Consider the following 20,232-nt stretch of genomic DNA (forward strand, 5'->3'; position numbering starts at 1 on the left):
AAATTGTTTCTAGACAGCTTTGTTGCCACTTTCCCTTTCAATCTCTGCTAACACAAGCAAAATCAACCTGAACACCATTGTCAGGATAGCTAGAATATTTAGAAAGTTTTAATGAGCTGTCTATAAGAAAAAGATAAATTTAAAAACTAATACTCTAATAAAGATAAAAAAAACATTAAGATCATACACATTTGTCTTCTATGGTTTGGGTGCTAGTTTGCTAGAAGCCAGAAAGGTTTTTGTACCTGTACAAGGGCCTGTTTTGAGAACCAAGATGATGGGTTTATGAGCTGGTGAAGAAGAAATTGTCTACAATGGTTTTATGTATTGTCTAGTATAATTCGACAGCTTCATGTTAGGTCTTTGACAATAATCATCTTATACAGGGTAATTTTTTTATTTTTTATTTTATAGAGCTGGATTTTTTGTATTTTTTACCCTCCTAGACAGAACAGGATTTTGATGTGATTGAGAATGATATAGAGAAAATAAAATTGTATGTAGACCCCTACAAAAGTAATGATGAGTTCCTGAATCATAAAATTTATGTCTCCGATGAAAACAGAATAGAGAGTGGATCCGTTCTTAGTCTTATCAATTGACTGTTAATGGGTAAAATTTGAGGCTCGGTTGTGCACGTTCAATTACATTGGATTTCTTATTCTTTTTCATTTTTTGTTTTTTGAGGTACCACTATTGAAGTCAAAATAAGAATGAAGATGCTTATGACAATAGTGTAAGATTAAGATTGCACACCAAACTTCTTTGCAATAATAATTTCCTTCTCTAATTTTGTCAGCTGCATTTGTAATCACGGGAAAAACACCTTAAAGTGCTTACCAAAGGAGCATTAATTTTTCACCTTAATGGCTAATGCCACTTCTGATCCCAATCAGATTAGCTGTCTGCTCTGTCTAGCTCAATGTATGCCATCTTTATTACTTAAAACCATTGTTTTAAATTTGGATGCTGTAGTTATAATATATTAATATTACCAATGGCAACAAAACCATTAGTTCCCTCACGAAATTACTTTTTTTCGAAAATTTAAAAGGATAAAATGAGTTATATTTCTAATACGTCTCTCAAATATATTTTTTTAATTTAACCAACTTGAGTTGGTCGAGTGGTCAACTCACTCATCCGTTTAATTAACCAAGTGTCAGGGGCTCAGATATTTATTTAATTTATTTAAATTTTTTCATAATTTTTTTTATTTTTATCTTATGATAAAAATCTTTTTATTTTGGGTTTTATCTAAAATCAAACTCTAAATTTTTTTATTATAAAAATTTTAATATTATATCATTATGTTATTTATTTTAAAAATTTAAGTTCATAGAAAAAATATATAAATAATTATATCTCTAACATGTCCTTTTAAATAAAAATATCTTTTAAGTTTGATTGAATTTTTGGTATAATTTTTTTTATTCTTTTTATTTATCTTATGATATTTTTTTATTTTTAAAAAATACCAATGATCAAACTCAATCTTTTATCATAAAAATTCTAATATTATATTATGAAACTTGACGAGAGGATATTATCCGGTGCTTATAAAATACAACTTGAATATACCCACACAGCCACACTTATTGAGTTTATAAAGATAAAATTCATTGTTAATTTTTTTTCTAAAATTACATCTTTTTATTATTTGTAAATACAACACACGTCATACGTACAAATAGTTAATAATTTTCTTCTTAACTATATCGTTATGATGATTATTTATTAAGAGTTTATGGAGCCAACTATCCCCTTGAGTGCGGCAGGTTCTTTTGGCATAGACATCGCAGCAATAGGTGTTAGTTGTTGATCTCCCTATGGTTGCGGAAAAAAAAAAAGAATACATACAATTATTTTAACATAATTTTCAGCACATCATACTAATAAATGTTTAGATATATGGATTATATTAAGCTAGCTAAGATTCTTTCTTCCTATATTCTTTAATTGTCAAACTAGCTAAATAAATAGTAGATGTGAGAGGCCGTTAAACTTATCATAGTTTGTGAAAAATGAATAATATTATGTTAACATTAGAAATAGAATTTTGTTACGTCCACAATTACTTTTGTGAAAAATGTGAAAAATAATATATAATAGTATAATAATAAGAGGGTTTGTCCAATGGGCAAAAGAAGAAACATGTTAAGAAGAGGGTTAACAAAGACATGAAACATAAGTCCCAAAGTGGAAATCTATAAGGAAGAAGAGATTTGCCAAGTGATACTTCTTTTATGGATATGGTGAAAAGAGTAGTAGTGGGTTAGTAACAAGTATGTGAATATGATGAAAACTTTATAAATGGGGGCATTGATTGGTGGGTGTTGGTTGATGAAAACCAGTGCAAGTTATATTATGTACTTTGCCTAATATGTAATGTATCATATCCTCTCCCCTAAGTAGTAGATGGAAATCCAGCTCATAGTTCTTGAGCACTCATAGGACCCCATGTGGCCAGTACTGCCAGTTCACGGACTCATAACCTTAGCTTGTATTCAATTCAATGCTTTCTTCCTTTAATTTTCTTTTTTGCAATGCTTCTTAAACATATATAAACTAGAGGGTCCTTATAGCTGGCAACAAGCTACATAATCACCCTTTCTTTCTCTCTTCTAACTTCTAATCAGGTCAGTCCAAAACCCATTACACACATCTTAATTAATTATTCCTAGCCTCAATGAAAAATGAAGAAGTATAGGGAGTGAATCATGTGTCGTATAATGTATATAATAGGGTTAATTTTAAATTAAAATTAAAGTATCGGATGTTTATTTAAATATGTTTACATATATTTATTTTAGAATAGTAAAGATGTATTTGTGTGATCAGTATTAAATATTTTAAATTGGATATTCGATTCGGTAGGATATCAAATGTTTATTATCCCTGGTATTCGGATGATTATTCTGGATAGTATGGATGTATTGTGTTTGATAAATTAGTAGTATTTTATCCTGGATGTTCATTTTTTAATTCATATTAGATCAAATAAACAACTCATTATACACATTGTACAAATACTCCATTGACTTCCTGGCGAAATTCATAAAAAATTAGTTAGTATACAATATAGTTGACGCCATTTTGATACCAATTTTTTCATCATATTATATATTTATCATTTAATCAACTCTTAACTATAGTCTGTAATTTTAATTCATTACTTTTAGAAAGGGGAAAAAAAAGAGAAAGGGGGGGGGGGGGGTCATTTAGAAAGTTATATATGTTGTTATTTGATGATTAAAGGCAAGGTGTAATATAAACATGATGGGAGTGCCAAACATGTATGATCCAACTATGTATGACTGTGGAAGAATCATACTTTGGAAGAAAAGTAGTATATTTTTTGTTAATTAATTAAGTGGCAGCAAGAGATGAGAAGGGATAGGACTTTGTGGCTCTCATGTCTCCTGGGTCTTGTGGACAAGATAATGATCTACCATATACATCATTAATTAAAAAATAAGTGGCATGTTATTGTTACCCTTATATATAGTTGGTATTAACAATTCTTATTATTGTGGATCATGAATTGACAAGGGAATGATACGATGGTGATGGAAACAACATAACTCATTTCATAATTAATTAACACTAGTGATCTTAGGTTATATGTTTCTTTGTTTTTGCCATTATCCCCTTCTCTTGCTGCCATATGGCTGTGGCACATGATTTCCTATTTTCCTTAAAGAAAGAAAAAAAAACCTAACTGTAAAATGTTTGATTTTTGGTCCGTTTATAGTTTAAGATTAGGGGATTGTGGCTTAGGAACATGGGGTCATGTGGATATATATTTTTGGTCCCAACATTAAAAGGAAAAAGGTGTAATAGTGATTGGTGGCAGATGATTACACTAGTGCATGTGTGCACATAACATAGTCAAATGTAATTGACCAACAAATGAAAACTCTGTAGGCAACAAATTAAAAATTAAAAATTAAAAATTAAAGTAGTGGAGGTAATAACACTTGGTTATATAATAACATAAACATGATGAATAACTCTTGCAATGCAACCAAATTAAACTGCATGGAAAGAAGTGGAGAGGCCAGGGAACTATAAAAAAATTGAGCCCCACTCTGTAACTGAAAACCAAAGCTGCAAAGCACAGCATAGCATGCACCTTATTGTAATAATCCATTTCAACAGTATTAGTTTCTTCTTTTCATGTAAAAATATATTACATGAAAGAAGTTTTTAATTTTGAATAAAAAAAGAGATTGACATGTGGGAGTGTTGGTGGAGAAGTGTCAAAAAAAGAGAAGCGAAAAATCAACGAACAAGAAGACGGAGGACAAAGGGAAAATAATAGAGAGTACTTAGCAATAAGCATAGAGAGAACTAAAAGGGAAGAAGTGATTGGACGGTAGGAAGCGAGTATATTCAAAGATACCATTTTTATATTAATATCAACTATTAAAATTAATTATTATATATTTATATATAAATATATATTATTTAATTTATTTTTAATATATATTTTATGATAAATATTCATGTATTATTTTGATGTGAAGTATATGATTTAGTTAAATTTATTAAATTATTTAATAATTTTTAAATATTATTTTTATATAAAGATTGTTGTATGTAAATTTTTTTTATATTTTATATGAGTAATTAATTTTAGTATATATTTAATATGATCCGAGTATATTAATGAAAGAGAAATAGTCAAATTAATTTTTAAAAAATTATTTATTTTTATATTAATTCTTAAAAGATTTTTTTAATTAAATTCGTCTTTTAAAAATTTTAAATTAGTTATGTTAATCTATTTATTATTTTATTTGTTGGTAATGTCAAAATTTACTAATGTGACACGTTAAGTAATACTCTAACACTCACTTAAAAGTCTTAATTGATTATTAATATAATTAGTTTATGAAATTAAATAAAATCAACTCCAAATTAAGGAATTCTAATGTCTTAAGTTCTCCGTCATAATTAAATTTTTAATTGATCTAATTTCATAAACTTATTATATTAATAATTAATTAAGACTATTAGATATATATTAAAATGTTACTTAATGAATTATATTAATAAATTTTGACATTATTAACAAATAAAGTGACAGAAACAGAAAAACTAACATGATCACTAATATAAATTTAATTAAAAACATATTTTAAAAATTAATTAAAAAAACAAGTGATTTTTTAAATACTAACTAGATTATTTACTCGAGAGAGACAGAGAGGATGTACACTCACACACTCTCTCTAGTGAGATAGTTACGCAGCTGTCACTACCCACTACAAAACCATTCTCTTTCTCTTCTCTGTATCTTCTTCGCCAGCAAATTAGCGTTTGCACTTCTCTTTTCTCTCTCTTTCTTCCAGAATGAAACAACACATCTATGGTCTCATTAGCATAATAAGAAGAAGCAGCTTGATTTGAAGGACCACGCTCTGATCTCTTAGCTTCTTTGGTTGATCGGACGATGGCATATCCGCATTACCGGCCACATCAGTTCGGAGACACCACATTCACCAAACTCTTCGTTGGAGGCTTAGCTTGGGAGACTCCAACTGAAGAACTCAGAAAGTACTTTGACCAGTTCGGTGAAATCCTTGAAGCCGTTATCATCACTGATAAGAACACAGGAAAATCCAAAGGCTACGGTTTCGTATGTCTTCTTCTTCTTCTTAATTCTTTTCATTCTTTTCCTTTTCTTCATTATTTCTCACGATGAATGAAAATAAAGCAGGTAACGTTCCGCGATCAAGAATCAGCAAGGAGAGCATGTTCTGATCCAAACCCAGTGATTGATGGAAGAAGAGCGAATTGTAATATTGCTTCTCTTGGCAGGACTCGACCATCACCACCCCGAGGTCAATTTACATTTACACCCCTTATAGGAACAATTAACATTGAGGTTAATATATAAATATATAATGCAGGCAGGAACTATATGGTTCAAGGAGGAGGAGCAGCACAACAGGGGGCGTCGTACGGCGGTGTTCCGGCGGGAGCAGGACCGTCATCATTGGCAGCAGCACCACCACTAATGTACCCGCCACCGTATGGGTGAGTAAAACTCTTCATTAATAATTATTATCGCTTAGTCAAACCTCCGTGGTCCATGTTATTAATGTGGAAGTGCATGTATCACATACTTTCTACTCTACGTATTTTTGTTCATAATTTAATATTAAATATGTTTGGGTAAGATACAAATATTTGTCGAATACATATACGATGCTTGACTGCTCCCCCACCATTTTCAGTAGGTATCAGTGTCAGCCCCAAAATCATGTCCCAACAAAAGTACAAAGGGAAAAAGGTTGCTCTGACCATAGTACTTAACGTCCATTATTGGCCCCCTCTAATTTTCCATAATCTCAATAAACTTAATATTATTCCCACCAATCCTCTTCATCTTAATTCATTCTGCACATAGAGGGATAATAAGGGAAAAACACATTGTATATATTCAACAATGGTAATAGTAGAAATGGTGGTGGTGATAACAGGTAGTGATAATAATAGAGGGATGTAATCTGTGGTAATGGATGGATGTACGTATATTTATGTCTCACAGTGGTCCTGCATCGATCAATTAATTTGATTTATGATCTTGTACATGATCAAATCTCACAGCTCTCCATCGGTACTTTTGCCTGCTTCTCAAACCATTCAGTCATTTTCACACCAGCGATGTTATTGTTGTCTAATTACAAATGTATATATATATCTTTCCTGCTAATTTGTTTTTCTTCTTTAAAAAGAAATAAACACACACTATTAAAGGATGTTCCACTTATAAAGGTAAGTGGACTTATTCCTTTTTGGACATTTCTCATTTCTCAATGCTAGCTCTGGATATAGTAGACAGAGAGAGAGAGAGATTCCAATAAGTTGATAATAAGGTAGATTAGAATAATGTATGTGATGTACATATATATAGCCGGAAATACAGGTGCAGTCGACTTTACGTGAAGTTGATAACTGAGAGTTATTAAATGATTTGATTGATTTGATTAAATTTTTATCTTACAGCTCTTAAATATCAACTTCACATCAAATCGACTGCAGTTGAATTTTTTCCATATATATATATATATATATATATCAATTAAATAACATTAGCTGAATGCTTTCTTTACTCTAAAGCAAAGGAATATGGTAAAAATATATAGATAGTTCTAAAATTAGTTTGTGAATTTCACGCAACTAAACTGACTCAAATTTAATTCTTTAATTCAATCACAACTTGATCAATCAATAACTTGCATGGTAAGTAGCCTATCAACTTGTTAGTTCCTCCCTTAAACACTATAAATTGATCGTACACAAATTATATATAACAAAAGGAATCCATGAAGTCATAACTAGTTAATGATTAATATAATAATGTAGGCACACATATTTAATTTCTCATCAATCTCTCATTATACAATGATGATTAATATGGGAGCCAGTCACATAAAACGTCACTGGTATTAAATGATATTACAGTCCTCAGTAGAGACACATACATATTGAACAGAAGTGCAAGATAAGAAAAGAAAGAGTGGTGCCATTTTAAGTCATTGCTTTTTTTTTTTATAAGAAAAGAATAATATAAATCATTGAATCATGTGTTTGTTAGTTTTTCTTTTTCATATTACATATATACCACATTATTAATTAAATTATTGTTCCTTTCAATTTTTACTACTCTTTCAGCTACCCAACCTACACTCCTGAATACGGGTACCACCACCAAGTAAGCACCTCTAACTTTTAATTATCCCTCTACGTATATCCTCTCTTTCAAAATCTGTAAATATCTTTATCCAAAGTTAATAATAAAAAATTATTACATAATTTAATAGATTTGACTGAATTATCATTTTATAATAATTCGTAATTATCAATTTTATGTGAATATAAATATAACTGTATGTAAGTTTTCATTTTATTATAAATCTAAACAAGATATTATCTAAATTAAGAAAGTAATATAATGGGAAACAGTTGGATAATATTTAATCATTATAATGTGATGAACAAACAGGCGACATTGTACACCCCACAGATGCAGCAAGCACAATATTATCATCATCAACAACAACAAATATATGGATCACCATCATCCACTATGGGATCACCATATTACTATGGTGGTTACTCAATGCAAGCACCAAGAAGCACATTACTTTCTTCACCGCAGCATGCAAATCGCTTACCACCACCAGCTGCAGCTGCCGGACCCTCCTATGTATACTACCCTACCACACCAATGGAACCCTCCTCCTTCACTCCTTACCATCATCATCCTCTCCAACAACCAACAATAAGGCATCCCTTTCCATCTCCTACTGGTACATACATGCAATGCAACTTAATTTCTCTTCTTATTAATATTGATTCTTTTTGGTTTGATACGTTTAATTAAAGATAAAAATTATTTTTATGTAAAGTTAATATTTAAAAATTATTATCTAATAAGTACGAAACCATTTTAAATTGCAATATTCATGCAGTTATAATTACAGTTACAATATTTTTATTATTTTTATTATAGATAGTCTCTATTGATCTTACCTTACTAAATTAATTATTTATATAAAATATATATTAAAAATAAATAAAAAGATGTATGTTGATATAATTTTTTTTTGTAGAAACTCAAGTACAGTTGATTTTATATGAAGTTGATATTTGAGAGTTATTAGATGATTTGACTAATTTGACTAAATTTTCATCTAATAACTTTCAAATATTAATTTCACGTAAAGTCGACTGCACCTGAGTTTTAATATTTATTTTTTCAATAGTTGGTTGATCTTTCTTACCTTTCGGTTACATAAATCTCAAAGAAAGACACATGCACATATGGGCACGCATAGAGGGCAGTGCAAAGACACACATAGGTAGATATATGAATTATGAAGCAGTTACTGACAGAGAAATATATAAGAGAAATAATGAAAATGGGAAATGGAGGGTGGGGATAGGGGTCCACATGGGGAAGGCAGAGAGCCATGTGAATGAGCTGTCTTGGTTGTGCCGTATATAAAAAGATTATAATAATAAAATGATGAAAATGGGTCAAAGTGGGATGACAGAGAGGAGATAGAGAGGGTCATCGTGTAAAGTAACAGGGATGCATGTGGTTTTCTCAGTATTGCGGTGGTTAAATTCTTTAAGATGCGGTCAAACCTTCTTTCTTACATGCATTGACCCACATTGCATCTTTGCATATATCACTCCTTCCTGTAACTTTCGATTTTTCAAATAAACCCCACCTTGTTAACATTTTTATCGGTGAAAATTCGTGTACAGTTAATTTTATGTGAAGTTAATAATTAAGAGTTATTAGATAAAAATTTAATTAAATTATTTAAATTATTTAACTATTCTCAATTATCAACTTCACATGAAATTGACTCTACCTAAATTTTTACTTTTTTTTATAGCTTCCAATTTTACTGTTTACATCAATTTTGGTCTACCTTTTTCTTAAAAAATGATTTTAATTCTATATAATTTAAAAAGACAAATACATAAAATAGTGTAACAGTACAAATGTAATATATAGGGTATAGAATTGACTTTGTTTAACCGATTCTGATAATTTGTACCGTAAGAAAGTGATCTGAAGTAATACTTAACTTAGTATATAGTAGTAGATATTACCAATAAGATATAGCAAGATTTGAGTTTTTGTTTTAGTCTTTATAATCCAATGTGAATTATTGGTGTATTATGGTGTTGTTGTATTAATCAGATCTACAAACTCAGCAGCAGCAACGAACATCATCATCATCAACTGAAACAGCAGCAGCTGGAGGAGTAGTTATAACTTCATCAGAAAGTTCGAATACCCAGCAAGGGAAGAAGAATAACTAATAGTAATAAATATATACACCTGCTAAGTTTCAACTGTATAATCCTTCAAGTTGAACTTTTTCATCACATTATTAATTCTTCTTCTTCTTCTTCATCTTTATTTTCACCCATCATCATATCTTCATTTTTTTGGGTCCACAAGCTGTCACTTTAGCTAAACAATAATGGGTTAGCTGATTACTTGTGTTCTCCACAGCTATGGCATTCGAAAGATCATCGATCATGGACTAATCAACTACTTCATTCAGATACCATCCCTCATCCTCCTATTTTTCCTTTTCTTCAATCCCTCTTCACTTAATATTTATTATTATTATTATTATTATTTTTATTTTCTCTTTTACATACATTATATTATGAATTTAATTATTTTGGTACATGATATTCTAATTATTTACACTGTTATTCAATGGAATCTCTTTATTTGCATTATTACTATTCAAGAGGCTGGTGTGGAATATATTGAAAGCCATCTACCTCTACTTTGTATCATAGTACATAGTTAAAGCATATACCTAAGTCATGCATTAAGATCGAAAATTTGTTAAGCCATTACTTAACTGTTTATAGATATGTTTCTACAGAGTCAATAGAAGAAATAAATTAAAGAGACCAGCATATGTTAGTTGAAGTAATAAATATTCCCTTTAATTAATATATTCAATAGTTTTAAATATATCTTTATGTGAAATTGTTAATCCAAAATTGTTAAATAATTTAATATAATTAATTAAATTATTATTTAATAGTTCTCAAATATCAAATTACATAAAATCAATTGGACGTCAATTTTGATTGTATATTTTGAGTACAGAGAAACTGATAATGAGAGAGTCATGCCTCTTGTGGCAAACTCAATTTAGTTACTCATATAAAAGTGTATGTACTTCAATATATATCAGAAGAAATTGAAGGCATTATTATAATATGTTAATTTGTTTGATATTTACTAAATGTATTTTTGTTTATTGATAAGCTTATTTGATGAACATTATCCTAAAATTAGAATGAGTTAGACTTGAGTTATAGTGTAAGATGATTTGAAAACTTGCTTATTTTTTTGATTTATTGGAAAACCAAGTTTTTATTTGAAGGCATGATTTGTCATTATGCGGTTTAATTATGTTTAGAACTTTGGATATTGTTTTTGAAACATAAAATATAAAATAATAAAAGTATTATATATACACGAAAAAATTAATTATTATATTATCATATTTATATATAAATATATATTATTTAATTTATTTTAAATATATATTTTGTGTTTTAAAATATATTTTATATGAGTGATTAATTTAATAATTAATTTTTTATATATATTTAACATAATTGTAAAAATAATAATAGATATAAAAATTTATTTATTTATGAAATAAGGATAGAAACAAATTCTAAATTTTTTTATATTATATAAAAGTGAAAATAATATCTAGACATAAAACTCGGGAACAATATTTACTAATTGAATTGACCTCTTGAACCATCGTTGGACCACACTAGTACCAACAACTCCAGTACTGCACTACCAGCAAAAAAGTTTTCTTCAATTTTTTTTGGGTACTGTTTCACGTTACAACCAATTAAAATGATACAAAAACATTACTTTTATGTTTAGTTTCCACCAGTATTTTATATACATGAATGTTAATAATAATTTATGATCAATAAATATTATTATTTTAATTAATATTTAATAAATAATATTTTATTTTTATATTTATAAAAATTTGTATATATAAAATATTTAATTTATTTTTATATTTATTAAAAATTTAAACATATAAATTAATAAAATTTATTTATTAAAAATAATTTAATACTTATACCGGTTAAATATTAATCAAAATTGATAAAAAATGCTTGCCGTCAAGATTTTCTGTTTATGTATGCATGCATTTTTATTTGAGGGAAAAAATTTAAATACTTGTTAGTTGTTTCTTTTATTATGATCCGAATGCTTTTTTTGTTATGATCGGCAGTTTAAAACCATGAGATAAATCATCTGGTTTTTATATCTCAACCACAAACTTAGCTATATTAAAATAGGAAGTCATTAAGATAAAGTTGTCAAAAACGTTTTTTTTTAATATTTTTTAATAATTAAAATTTAATACATATAATTAATTAAATTGTATTATTTTTATTAAAATTAAGGAGAATAAATTAATTTTACTAAAAAATTAATAAATTAATTTTTTTATAAAAAATGACTATAATATCACTATTATAAAAAATAAATAAATTATATATATATATATATAAATTTTAAAAATTCTAAATTTTAATCCTATCACGACAGAGAAAAAAAAAGAGTTAGAATTTAGGATTCTCAAAATTAATATATATAATAGGAGTATTTTAGTTATTTTTTATAATCTATAAAAAATAATATTAATTTAGACCAATTCAAAATTTAATTCACTATTTTTTCGGTTAAATTAATTTGTCTGGTCTAATTTTAAGAAAAATTAATACGATTTAATCGATTATACGTATTAAATTTTAATTATTAAAAAATATTTTTAAAAAAAGATATTTTAAACAGACTTACATTAAAATAACATGATTAATGTTATATTTAATGAAGTAAAGTACTTCTAGCAGCATTTTTATCTAAGGAAAAAAATTTTCAAATGCTTAGTAGTTGTTTTTCTTGTCATGATTCGGATGCAATGTAAAAAATTCTTAGTCATTCAAAAAAATTATTAATTGATAATTTAATATATTTTTTATATAAAAATTAATTTTATTTTAAATTATCATGTTGCATTTATTTTGTAACCTAAACGAGTAGAATTAGAATTAGAATCAGAATATTCTCAATTTGCAAATAGAATAAAGTTGAGTTTAATATTAGGGTTAAATTTAAACTCTACCCTATCTTATCCATTGCCACCCCTACCTTTAGAAGCTGCTGCAGACGATGGCCGTAGCGGCGACTACCTCCTCTCCCTTCCTTTCTTTGTTCTTGCCTTTTCCTCCTTGGTTTGTCGCTTTCTTCTACTGTAATTCCTGTTTTTTCATCTTCCTTTTCTTAGTTGCTACTACCTTCATCAGCTCTTTACTCTTGGTACTTTTCATGGGTTGACGTCTAGACCTAATCAGCCTACAGAAACACAATGTCAATAGAAGTGTTCAGTCCTTAGAAGTTGGAGAACAAAATCCAAGCTAGAAATACTAAACAATGGAAGCCTTTTTACTGGTGCAAATAAATCTCCTCCTCTCATGGATTTCCACCAAATGGAGGGGTTAATTAAGAAGCAAGTTGGAGATCAGCTCTTACAAAAAGGGCTGGGCCAAGATTGACGGAGGTGGTTAAGGTAATAGTTGGGGATTTAGAATTTTTCAAGCAATTTTTTTTTTTTTTTGTGGAATGTTGGTTATATTGAGATGACTTTATAGTCTATTATAATTTAGGTGCTCTATAGGAGTTTCTGTGAAAAATAAATTTATTAATTTTTAATACAGTTGAATTGAAATGAAATTATTGAGAATGAACAAAAAAAAATGTAAAGGTAGAACTAAAATTGAGAAAAAAGCTTTCCAGTTTCATTAGTCCCCTTCAAATTCATAGTAACTTTGAAAGTTACTCTAAGTTTGATCTTGAATATCTCAAAGACATCAAAGAAGAGGAAATTGGTGAAGATAACAGCTAATCAATCAAACTAACGTGAACAACTTGAAGCAAATTTGGGTTGACCCTTTTTGCATGAAGGGGAAGATAACACTAATGTATGCCTTGCCATCAGAGTGGCTGTAGTAGAAGCGTGATATTCTATTTTTGAGAATGTTACATGTAGAATTATGTATAACTGAATTTTTTAACATAAATGACAGGGAAGATGGCAAAATAATTATCGATCCGAGCTAAAAAAAAAAAAAAATTGGATTATAGCGACTCTCTTGACACTGCAACAATATAGATTATATTTAGGGTTATATGTGTAAAAAAAAATTAAAATTTGTCAAAAAGGTAAATTTTCACATTATTTTGACTATGAAAATATGTTAATAAAAGTTTTATCAAAAATAGTTTTTTAACATATAAATAATTGTGAAAAAAATTTAAATCTTATTTTGATAAATATTGGCTGTCAAAAATAATTTGTTAGAAAAATTTAAAAATATATTTTTTGTGATACTTATTAACCGTCAAAAATATTATTTATTTTGATACTTATTGACCATAAAATATTCTCAACAAAAAATTTTAACAAAGAATGAGATGAGATTATGAAACTGAAAATAAAGAATGAGTAGTATGATCTCAGACTGAGAGCAGTGTAATGTCTAAATTGACAGAGTCCAGAAAAAAAGAAAAATAGTGAAGTAAATTAAAAACAAATGAGTGTCAAAATTGAGAAATAATTTTTTACAGTCAAATTATTCATCAAAAAAATATAGAGAATTTAAAATTTGTGATATTTATCAAAAATATATATTAATTTTGACATTTAATTATAGTATTAAAAAATAAAATGTTAAAATAGCTTTTTTCTGTGCATATCTATATATATGCCTTCTAGTTGCTAATAGAGGCTTGTTTTCTGCTTACTTTGCAACTAAATTTGGATAAATTAAATATAATAACCACACATGGATCTAGAATCATTAATATGATATGCAAAGATAGAAAATGATGCTATGATTAATTGAGTCAATCGAATATCTCAAAATTCTTTTGACATATTTTTCAATGAGTAATTAAATTAAAGGACTTTGCATGTATCGGTTATATAACTTGACAGTTGGATTGGAAACCATCGGTGTAGGTATTTTCTTGGAAACAATCATATGCCAACTATTCAAGAGATCAGTAATATATTTAGATTCAGAAAAATGAAAAGAATCGGAAGAAAGCTTAGATAATTTAATACCAAGAAAGTAGCTAAATTCTCTAACAACTCTATATAAAGAATATTCTTCAATTGTAAAATAGTTTATGTATATAATAGCATAATTAAGGATCATTACCCTTAATAAATATGTCATCTACTGAAGCTTACCGGATTTCTTTATGAATAGGGATGGATCATATCATTGAGTATTTATTGAGAAAGAATAACAAAAATATGAAGTAAAGATAGAAAAAAAAATTGAACTATGAACAATGAAAGCCTTAATTATATTGATTTTGTTCAGCAGATATCATGTACTGTGATGAATATTTTCTTACATGGGAGCCGTTAAAACGTCTTTTTTTTTAAGACGTTTTTTAATAATTAAAATTTAATCTATATAATTGATTAAACTGTGTTATTTTTGTCAAAATTAAACCAAACAAACTAATTTAACCAAAAAATTGATAAATCAAATTTTGAACCGATCTAAATTAATATTTTTTTTTATAGAAAATGACTATAATACTCTTATTATAAAAAATGACTAAAATATTCTTATTATATATATTAATTTTAAAAATCTTAAATTCTAATTCTATGATGGCACAGAGAGAAGAGAAAGGTTAGAATTTAGAATTTTAAAATATATAGTAGAAATATTTTAAGTCATTTTCTATAATAGGGGTATTATAGTTATTTTTATAAAAATATTAATTTAAATCGGTTCAAGATTTGGTTTATCGATTTTTCGGTCAAACTGATTTATTTCATCTAATTTTGACAAAAATAACACAATTTAATCGATTATATAGCTTGAATATTAATTATTAAAAAAATATCTTTAAAAAAAGATGTTTTAATCGTCTTTACATGAGTGGCTCCCTTCTTATATTACAGATTTTCTTAGCTCTCACAAGTCATAACTACTATAACTACCAATAACTAATTAATAGAATTGCTAACAAAATGCTAAGAGCCAGAGTTAATTGTTTTGTGAGTGGAGAAAGCTTCCAAACTTCATTAATTATGAGCAAGCAATTATCTAAAGTTTTGCATCATATGTAGTGTCTGCATCCATGTGCAATGTCTTGTGTCAAACATAAGAAGTTAGACATGTATCAGACATACGATGCAAAAATTCATCTATAATAAGAAAGTGTGTTCATTTTAAAAAAGGTCAGCAATTTTACTCACCATAAAATTACAAATCAATCCCTTCCAAAGACATAAATAGTTTATAATAAGTTATTTGTCTGAGTAATGTTCTTATTCTTGTAATTTTAATTTTAATTTTCTTTTAGTGTTGAAGTTCTTACTTAAATCAAATATCTAATCATCTTATTTTCTGTAACATAAATACATCATTAATACTTTAAAATTCTTTAGAGGTTAAGGTATTGTCGAGGTAAAAGGTTTGATGTACTATTCTTTTAGGTTAAAACTATTTTATACACTAACTAAATTCTTTAGAGGTTAAGGTATTGTAAAGGTTTGATGTACTATTCTTTTAGGTAATTGACATTATACCATCTTTCTCATTTATTTAAATTTCTAATTAGTTTATGTAAAAGATTTAATTCTAAAGACTCTTTATTGTGTTTTTTTTTTTTTTTACTATAGATACTGTTATTATTCTATATTTTTTAGAGAAATATTTGTACATAAACAAAAACATTCACATAAACAACAACCATTCACATAAACAAAAACAAGATCTTTTGACAGGCTCAAATAATATATACTATGCTAAATTTGTTATATATAGCCAGAAAACTATAACTATACGAGTTTTTGAATATCTTAAGAAAGTATTTTATATACTATCATGTGCTTAGATATGTTTTATTATTTTATTATTTTTTTTAATTTTTATCTTAAAAGATATTTTTTAATGAAAATAATTTTATTGATAGTAGAAATAAATGATTATCAGAGAGAATAATTTCGTTCAATAGAATTAGAGAAGTGGAATTTTCTAACAAACTTCAAAATAAATTCGTAATACATTTTTTGAGAGAAGAGAAATAACAACTAACTAACACTGTGTCCTTCAAAATTGAATGAAGACAATTTTGTTCCATGAAATGGTCAAGCTCTTGCATTCATCAAGTCCAATGACCTCTCAAAAGATCACCTCAATCACAAAAAGAAGATTCCAAAAAGTATGATACTAAAGAAAACAAAGCGACTGAAACTAAAAAACAAGAACTCTTGGAGTGGGAGAGCAAGAGGAACAGTTTCAATTAATATAGAAAATAAAAATACAAAAAAATAAGATCTATAGCTTACTCAAAATTTATGTGTTAAATTTTGGACTGCTGAATTTATCCTGGTAAGTAGATATTAATTAGTGTTGATAAATTTTGCTAATTATTAGCTGGAAATTAAGAGAACGACTCATAAAATTGAGAGTAAATATTTAGTTTGGTTTTAATAAATTTTTATTTTTTAAAAAGTTTTTAAAAATTGTTTTTATCAAACAAATTATTCTCTAAATCACTTTGAATTAATATTTTTTATATTTATGATAGATAAATAAATTCTTAACATACAAATTTTATTATAAGACAATTAAATCTTTAAAAACTATATTTTAAGACAAATTAATTCTTTTTAAAATAACGCAAAAATCAATTTGTCAGACAAAAATAATTTTTAAAGATATTTTGGAAATAAATTTTTGTTCGAAATTAAATTGTTCAACCTGAAATTTCTTAAGATCAATTTAGATATTTATTCTAAAATTAATAAACAAAAATTAAAAGTATTTTGAAACTATAAATGTGTGGTGATATTAAAGATATAACATATATAATTAATGGTAGATAGTATACAAGAGCATGGTGTATAGTGTATGTATACATAGTAGCCCATAGTTTATTTCTTTGTTCATAGATGTTACAATTAGTACATGGAATGCATCAAGGTTTTTATTTTTAATATTTTTACATCATTAGCAACGGATAACCGCCGCAATATCTTATCAGCGATCTGGTCCTCCTCCATGTCCTCCATGACCACCTCCTCCCCAGCTTCCACCGTGTCCTCCATGACCACCTCCTCCCCAGCCACCACCGTGTCCTCCGCCGTGTCCTCCATGACCACCTCCTCCCCAGCCGCCACCTCCCCCGTGACCACCTCCTCCCCAGCGGTCAGGGTGTACTAAATAAAATTAATAGCAACAATTTTTTTTAGGGTAATGTAGATTGTTTTATTCCTAGGATTTTACAAAATTTTTAATTTGATCCTAACACCTAAATTACAGAAGTAACTTTTCTAAAACTTGTAAAATATAGGTCAACAACAAAAGTTAACATGAGAATCAAATTATAGAGGTATATTTGAAAACACTTAATTAGAAGGGTTTGTGCAAAATTAAAACAATTTAAATGTATACAATTAAAAATTATGAGTGAATTAAAGTCTGCTTTATACTTGTCAATGAGTTATATCTCAAATAATATAATATTCTCATATTTATTTAAGAAGTCGTAGGTTCAAATTTTCCTATTTTTGATTAAAAAAAGTCTGTTTTATACTTTAATCTGGATAGAGTGAATAATAATGATCATTTAGGCTTTTCTAGTATATTAATGTACTTTACCATAAAATTATATAATTTATCACGTTATTTATAAAATATAAATGTAAAAAAAGGTAAATAAAGTGGTCAAAATAACATCTTTAGTGGTTAAAGTTAAAAGAATAGTTTTGACTTTTGAATTAATGGTGAAATAAATCATGCATAAAAATTGGTGTGTAAAAGAAAAATTTATATAAATATATTATGCATATTGAATATACACTAAAAATTAATTATCTAATATAAAATATATACTCCTGTTAATCCTGTATTAATCATAAATTACATAATACATAATATAGTATTTAATGAATAAAAATAAATTATTTAATATATAAATACATAATAATTAATTTAATGATTAAGTTTTAGTCTACATATATAATATTTTTAAAATTCATATGCGAATTGTTATTTTACATATATATATACCTTGTTTCTCATCTTTGGATGGTTGATCAATTGCCACCACAGCAGAGATCAGCAACAATGTGCAAATCAAGCAGAAGAAGAAAAAGTGCTTGGTAGGGGTGTGCATGGGCCGGATAAAACCGGGTTTGATGTGACCCAGACCCGACCCGAAATATATACCGGGTCCATTTATGAGACCCGAACCCGACCCTAGACCCGATGAAACCTATACCATTTCGGGCCACAACTATACCGGGTGAAAATCGGGCCGTTAACATTATATTACCTTGATACCTTCTTGTAAGTTAGCATGTAAAAATATCCAAATTTCCAAGACTCCAACCATTATTTGACATGGTAAAATTCACTTAGAAAAATATAACAAGAACCAACTCTTCTCTAAAATTAAAGCATAACCATAATCAATACTAATATTGCCTAATAACACCAAATATTTAAATCAATACAAATAACACAATATTATGCATTAGTCTAAAGTCTTATGCATTTTAAATATAAAACATTAACTTATAGTCTTATATATAATGACTAATAACACAAAATATTAAGGTTTACAATACATAAATTCCACATAATAATAGTCATCATCCATCACTAATAATACAAAATATTTATTGTGTATGGTGACCGGGCCACCGGGCCGATTTCGGGTGACCCGAGCTATGGCCCGGACCCGACCCGAAATAATGACCGGGTCTATTTTTGAGACCCTAACCCGGCCCTAGACCCGATGAAATTACACCAAATTAGCCCCTAAAGTGTTCGAGACCGGGCCGGATCTTCGGGCCGGGCCGGGCCATGCACACCCCTAGTGCTTGGTATTCATATTTGCCATTGTGATTAATTAAAAGATATGTAGTGAAAGTACATGAACTATGCGTTTCTCCACACTATTTATAGTGATAAACGAAAAAGAAGATAAACCAAAGGAGTTGAAAATTAAATGAGAGAAGTCATATTGATGATAGTGTTAATTTGTCTTTTCCTCTCCTTGGGGCATAGAGTGACACTAAGGGCCTATCTAGTAACCGCTTGATGCTAAAAATTTATGCTTTTTATTTTTTGTGTTGCAATTCAGGTGGTATTTTTTAATAATATAAAAATTTTGTATTTTTTATGAATATTATAAATTTGAGAATTGAATTTATAGTTTTAAATTTTTTTAAAAAATTTATAAATTTGAGAGTTAGATTTATGTTTTAATATTAATTTTTTTTAAATATATAAATTGGATCCTCTAATTTACTTTCACAAATTAATTCTAAGTTTTATATTCTAAACAAATTCGAGCCTTCAATTTGTGAATTTAAATTTTAAAAAAATTTATGTCTATATTCATAAGAAACATACTATTTTTTCATAATTGGACATAACATATTTTGAATTTTCATAACTAAAAAAATAGCCAAAAATAAACATATATTGTATTGTATTGTATTTGTAAGGTATATATAAATTCATTTGAAATAAATAAGTAAAATAAATGTATCAAGTAGATATAAAATGATTTATATATAT

The 20,232-nt window shown here is 27.6% G+C and overlaps 1 protein-coding gene across 1 annotated transcript; it reads left to right on the forward strand.

Annotated features, from left to right (window-relative positions):
- Positions 1 to 5,280: 5,280 nt before the first annotated feature.
- On the forward strand, positions 5,281 to 10,227 carry LOC130946423 (uncharacterized). Its single transcript, XM_057875175.1, has 6 exons — positions 5,281 to 5,644; positions 5,726 to 5,849; positions 5,919 to 6,045; positions 7,687 to 7,726; positions 8,018 to 8,324; positions 9,734 to 10,227. Exons 1-6 carry the CDS (start codon positions 5,459 to 5,461, stop codon positions 9,853 to 9,855), a joined length of 906 nt encoding a protein of 301 aa, XP_057731158.1. The 5' UTR covers positions 5,281 to 5,458; the 3' UTR covers positions 9,856 to 10,227.
- The last annotated feature ends 10,005 nt before the right edge of the window (positions 10,228 to 20,232 follow it).

The sequence above is a fragment of the Arachis stenosperma genome, chromosome 8 (genome assembly GCF_014773155.1).
Source record: "Arachis stenosperma cultivar V10309 chromosome 8, arast.V10309.gnm1.PFL2, whole genome shotgun sequence".
NCBI lineage: Eukaryota > Viridiplantae > Streptophyta > Magnoliopsida > Fabales > Fabaceae > Arachis > Arachis stenosperma.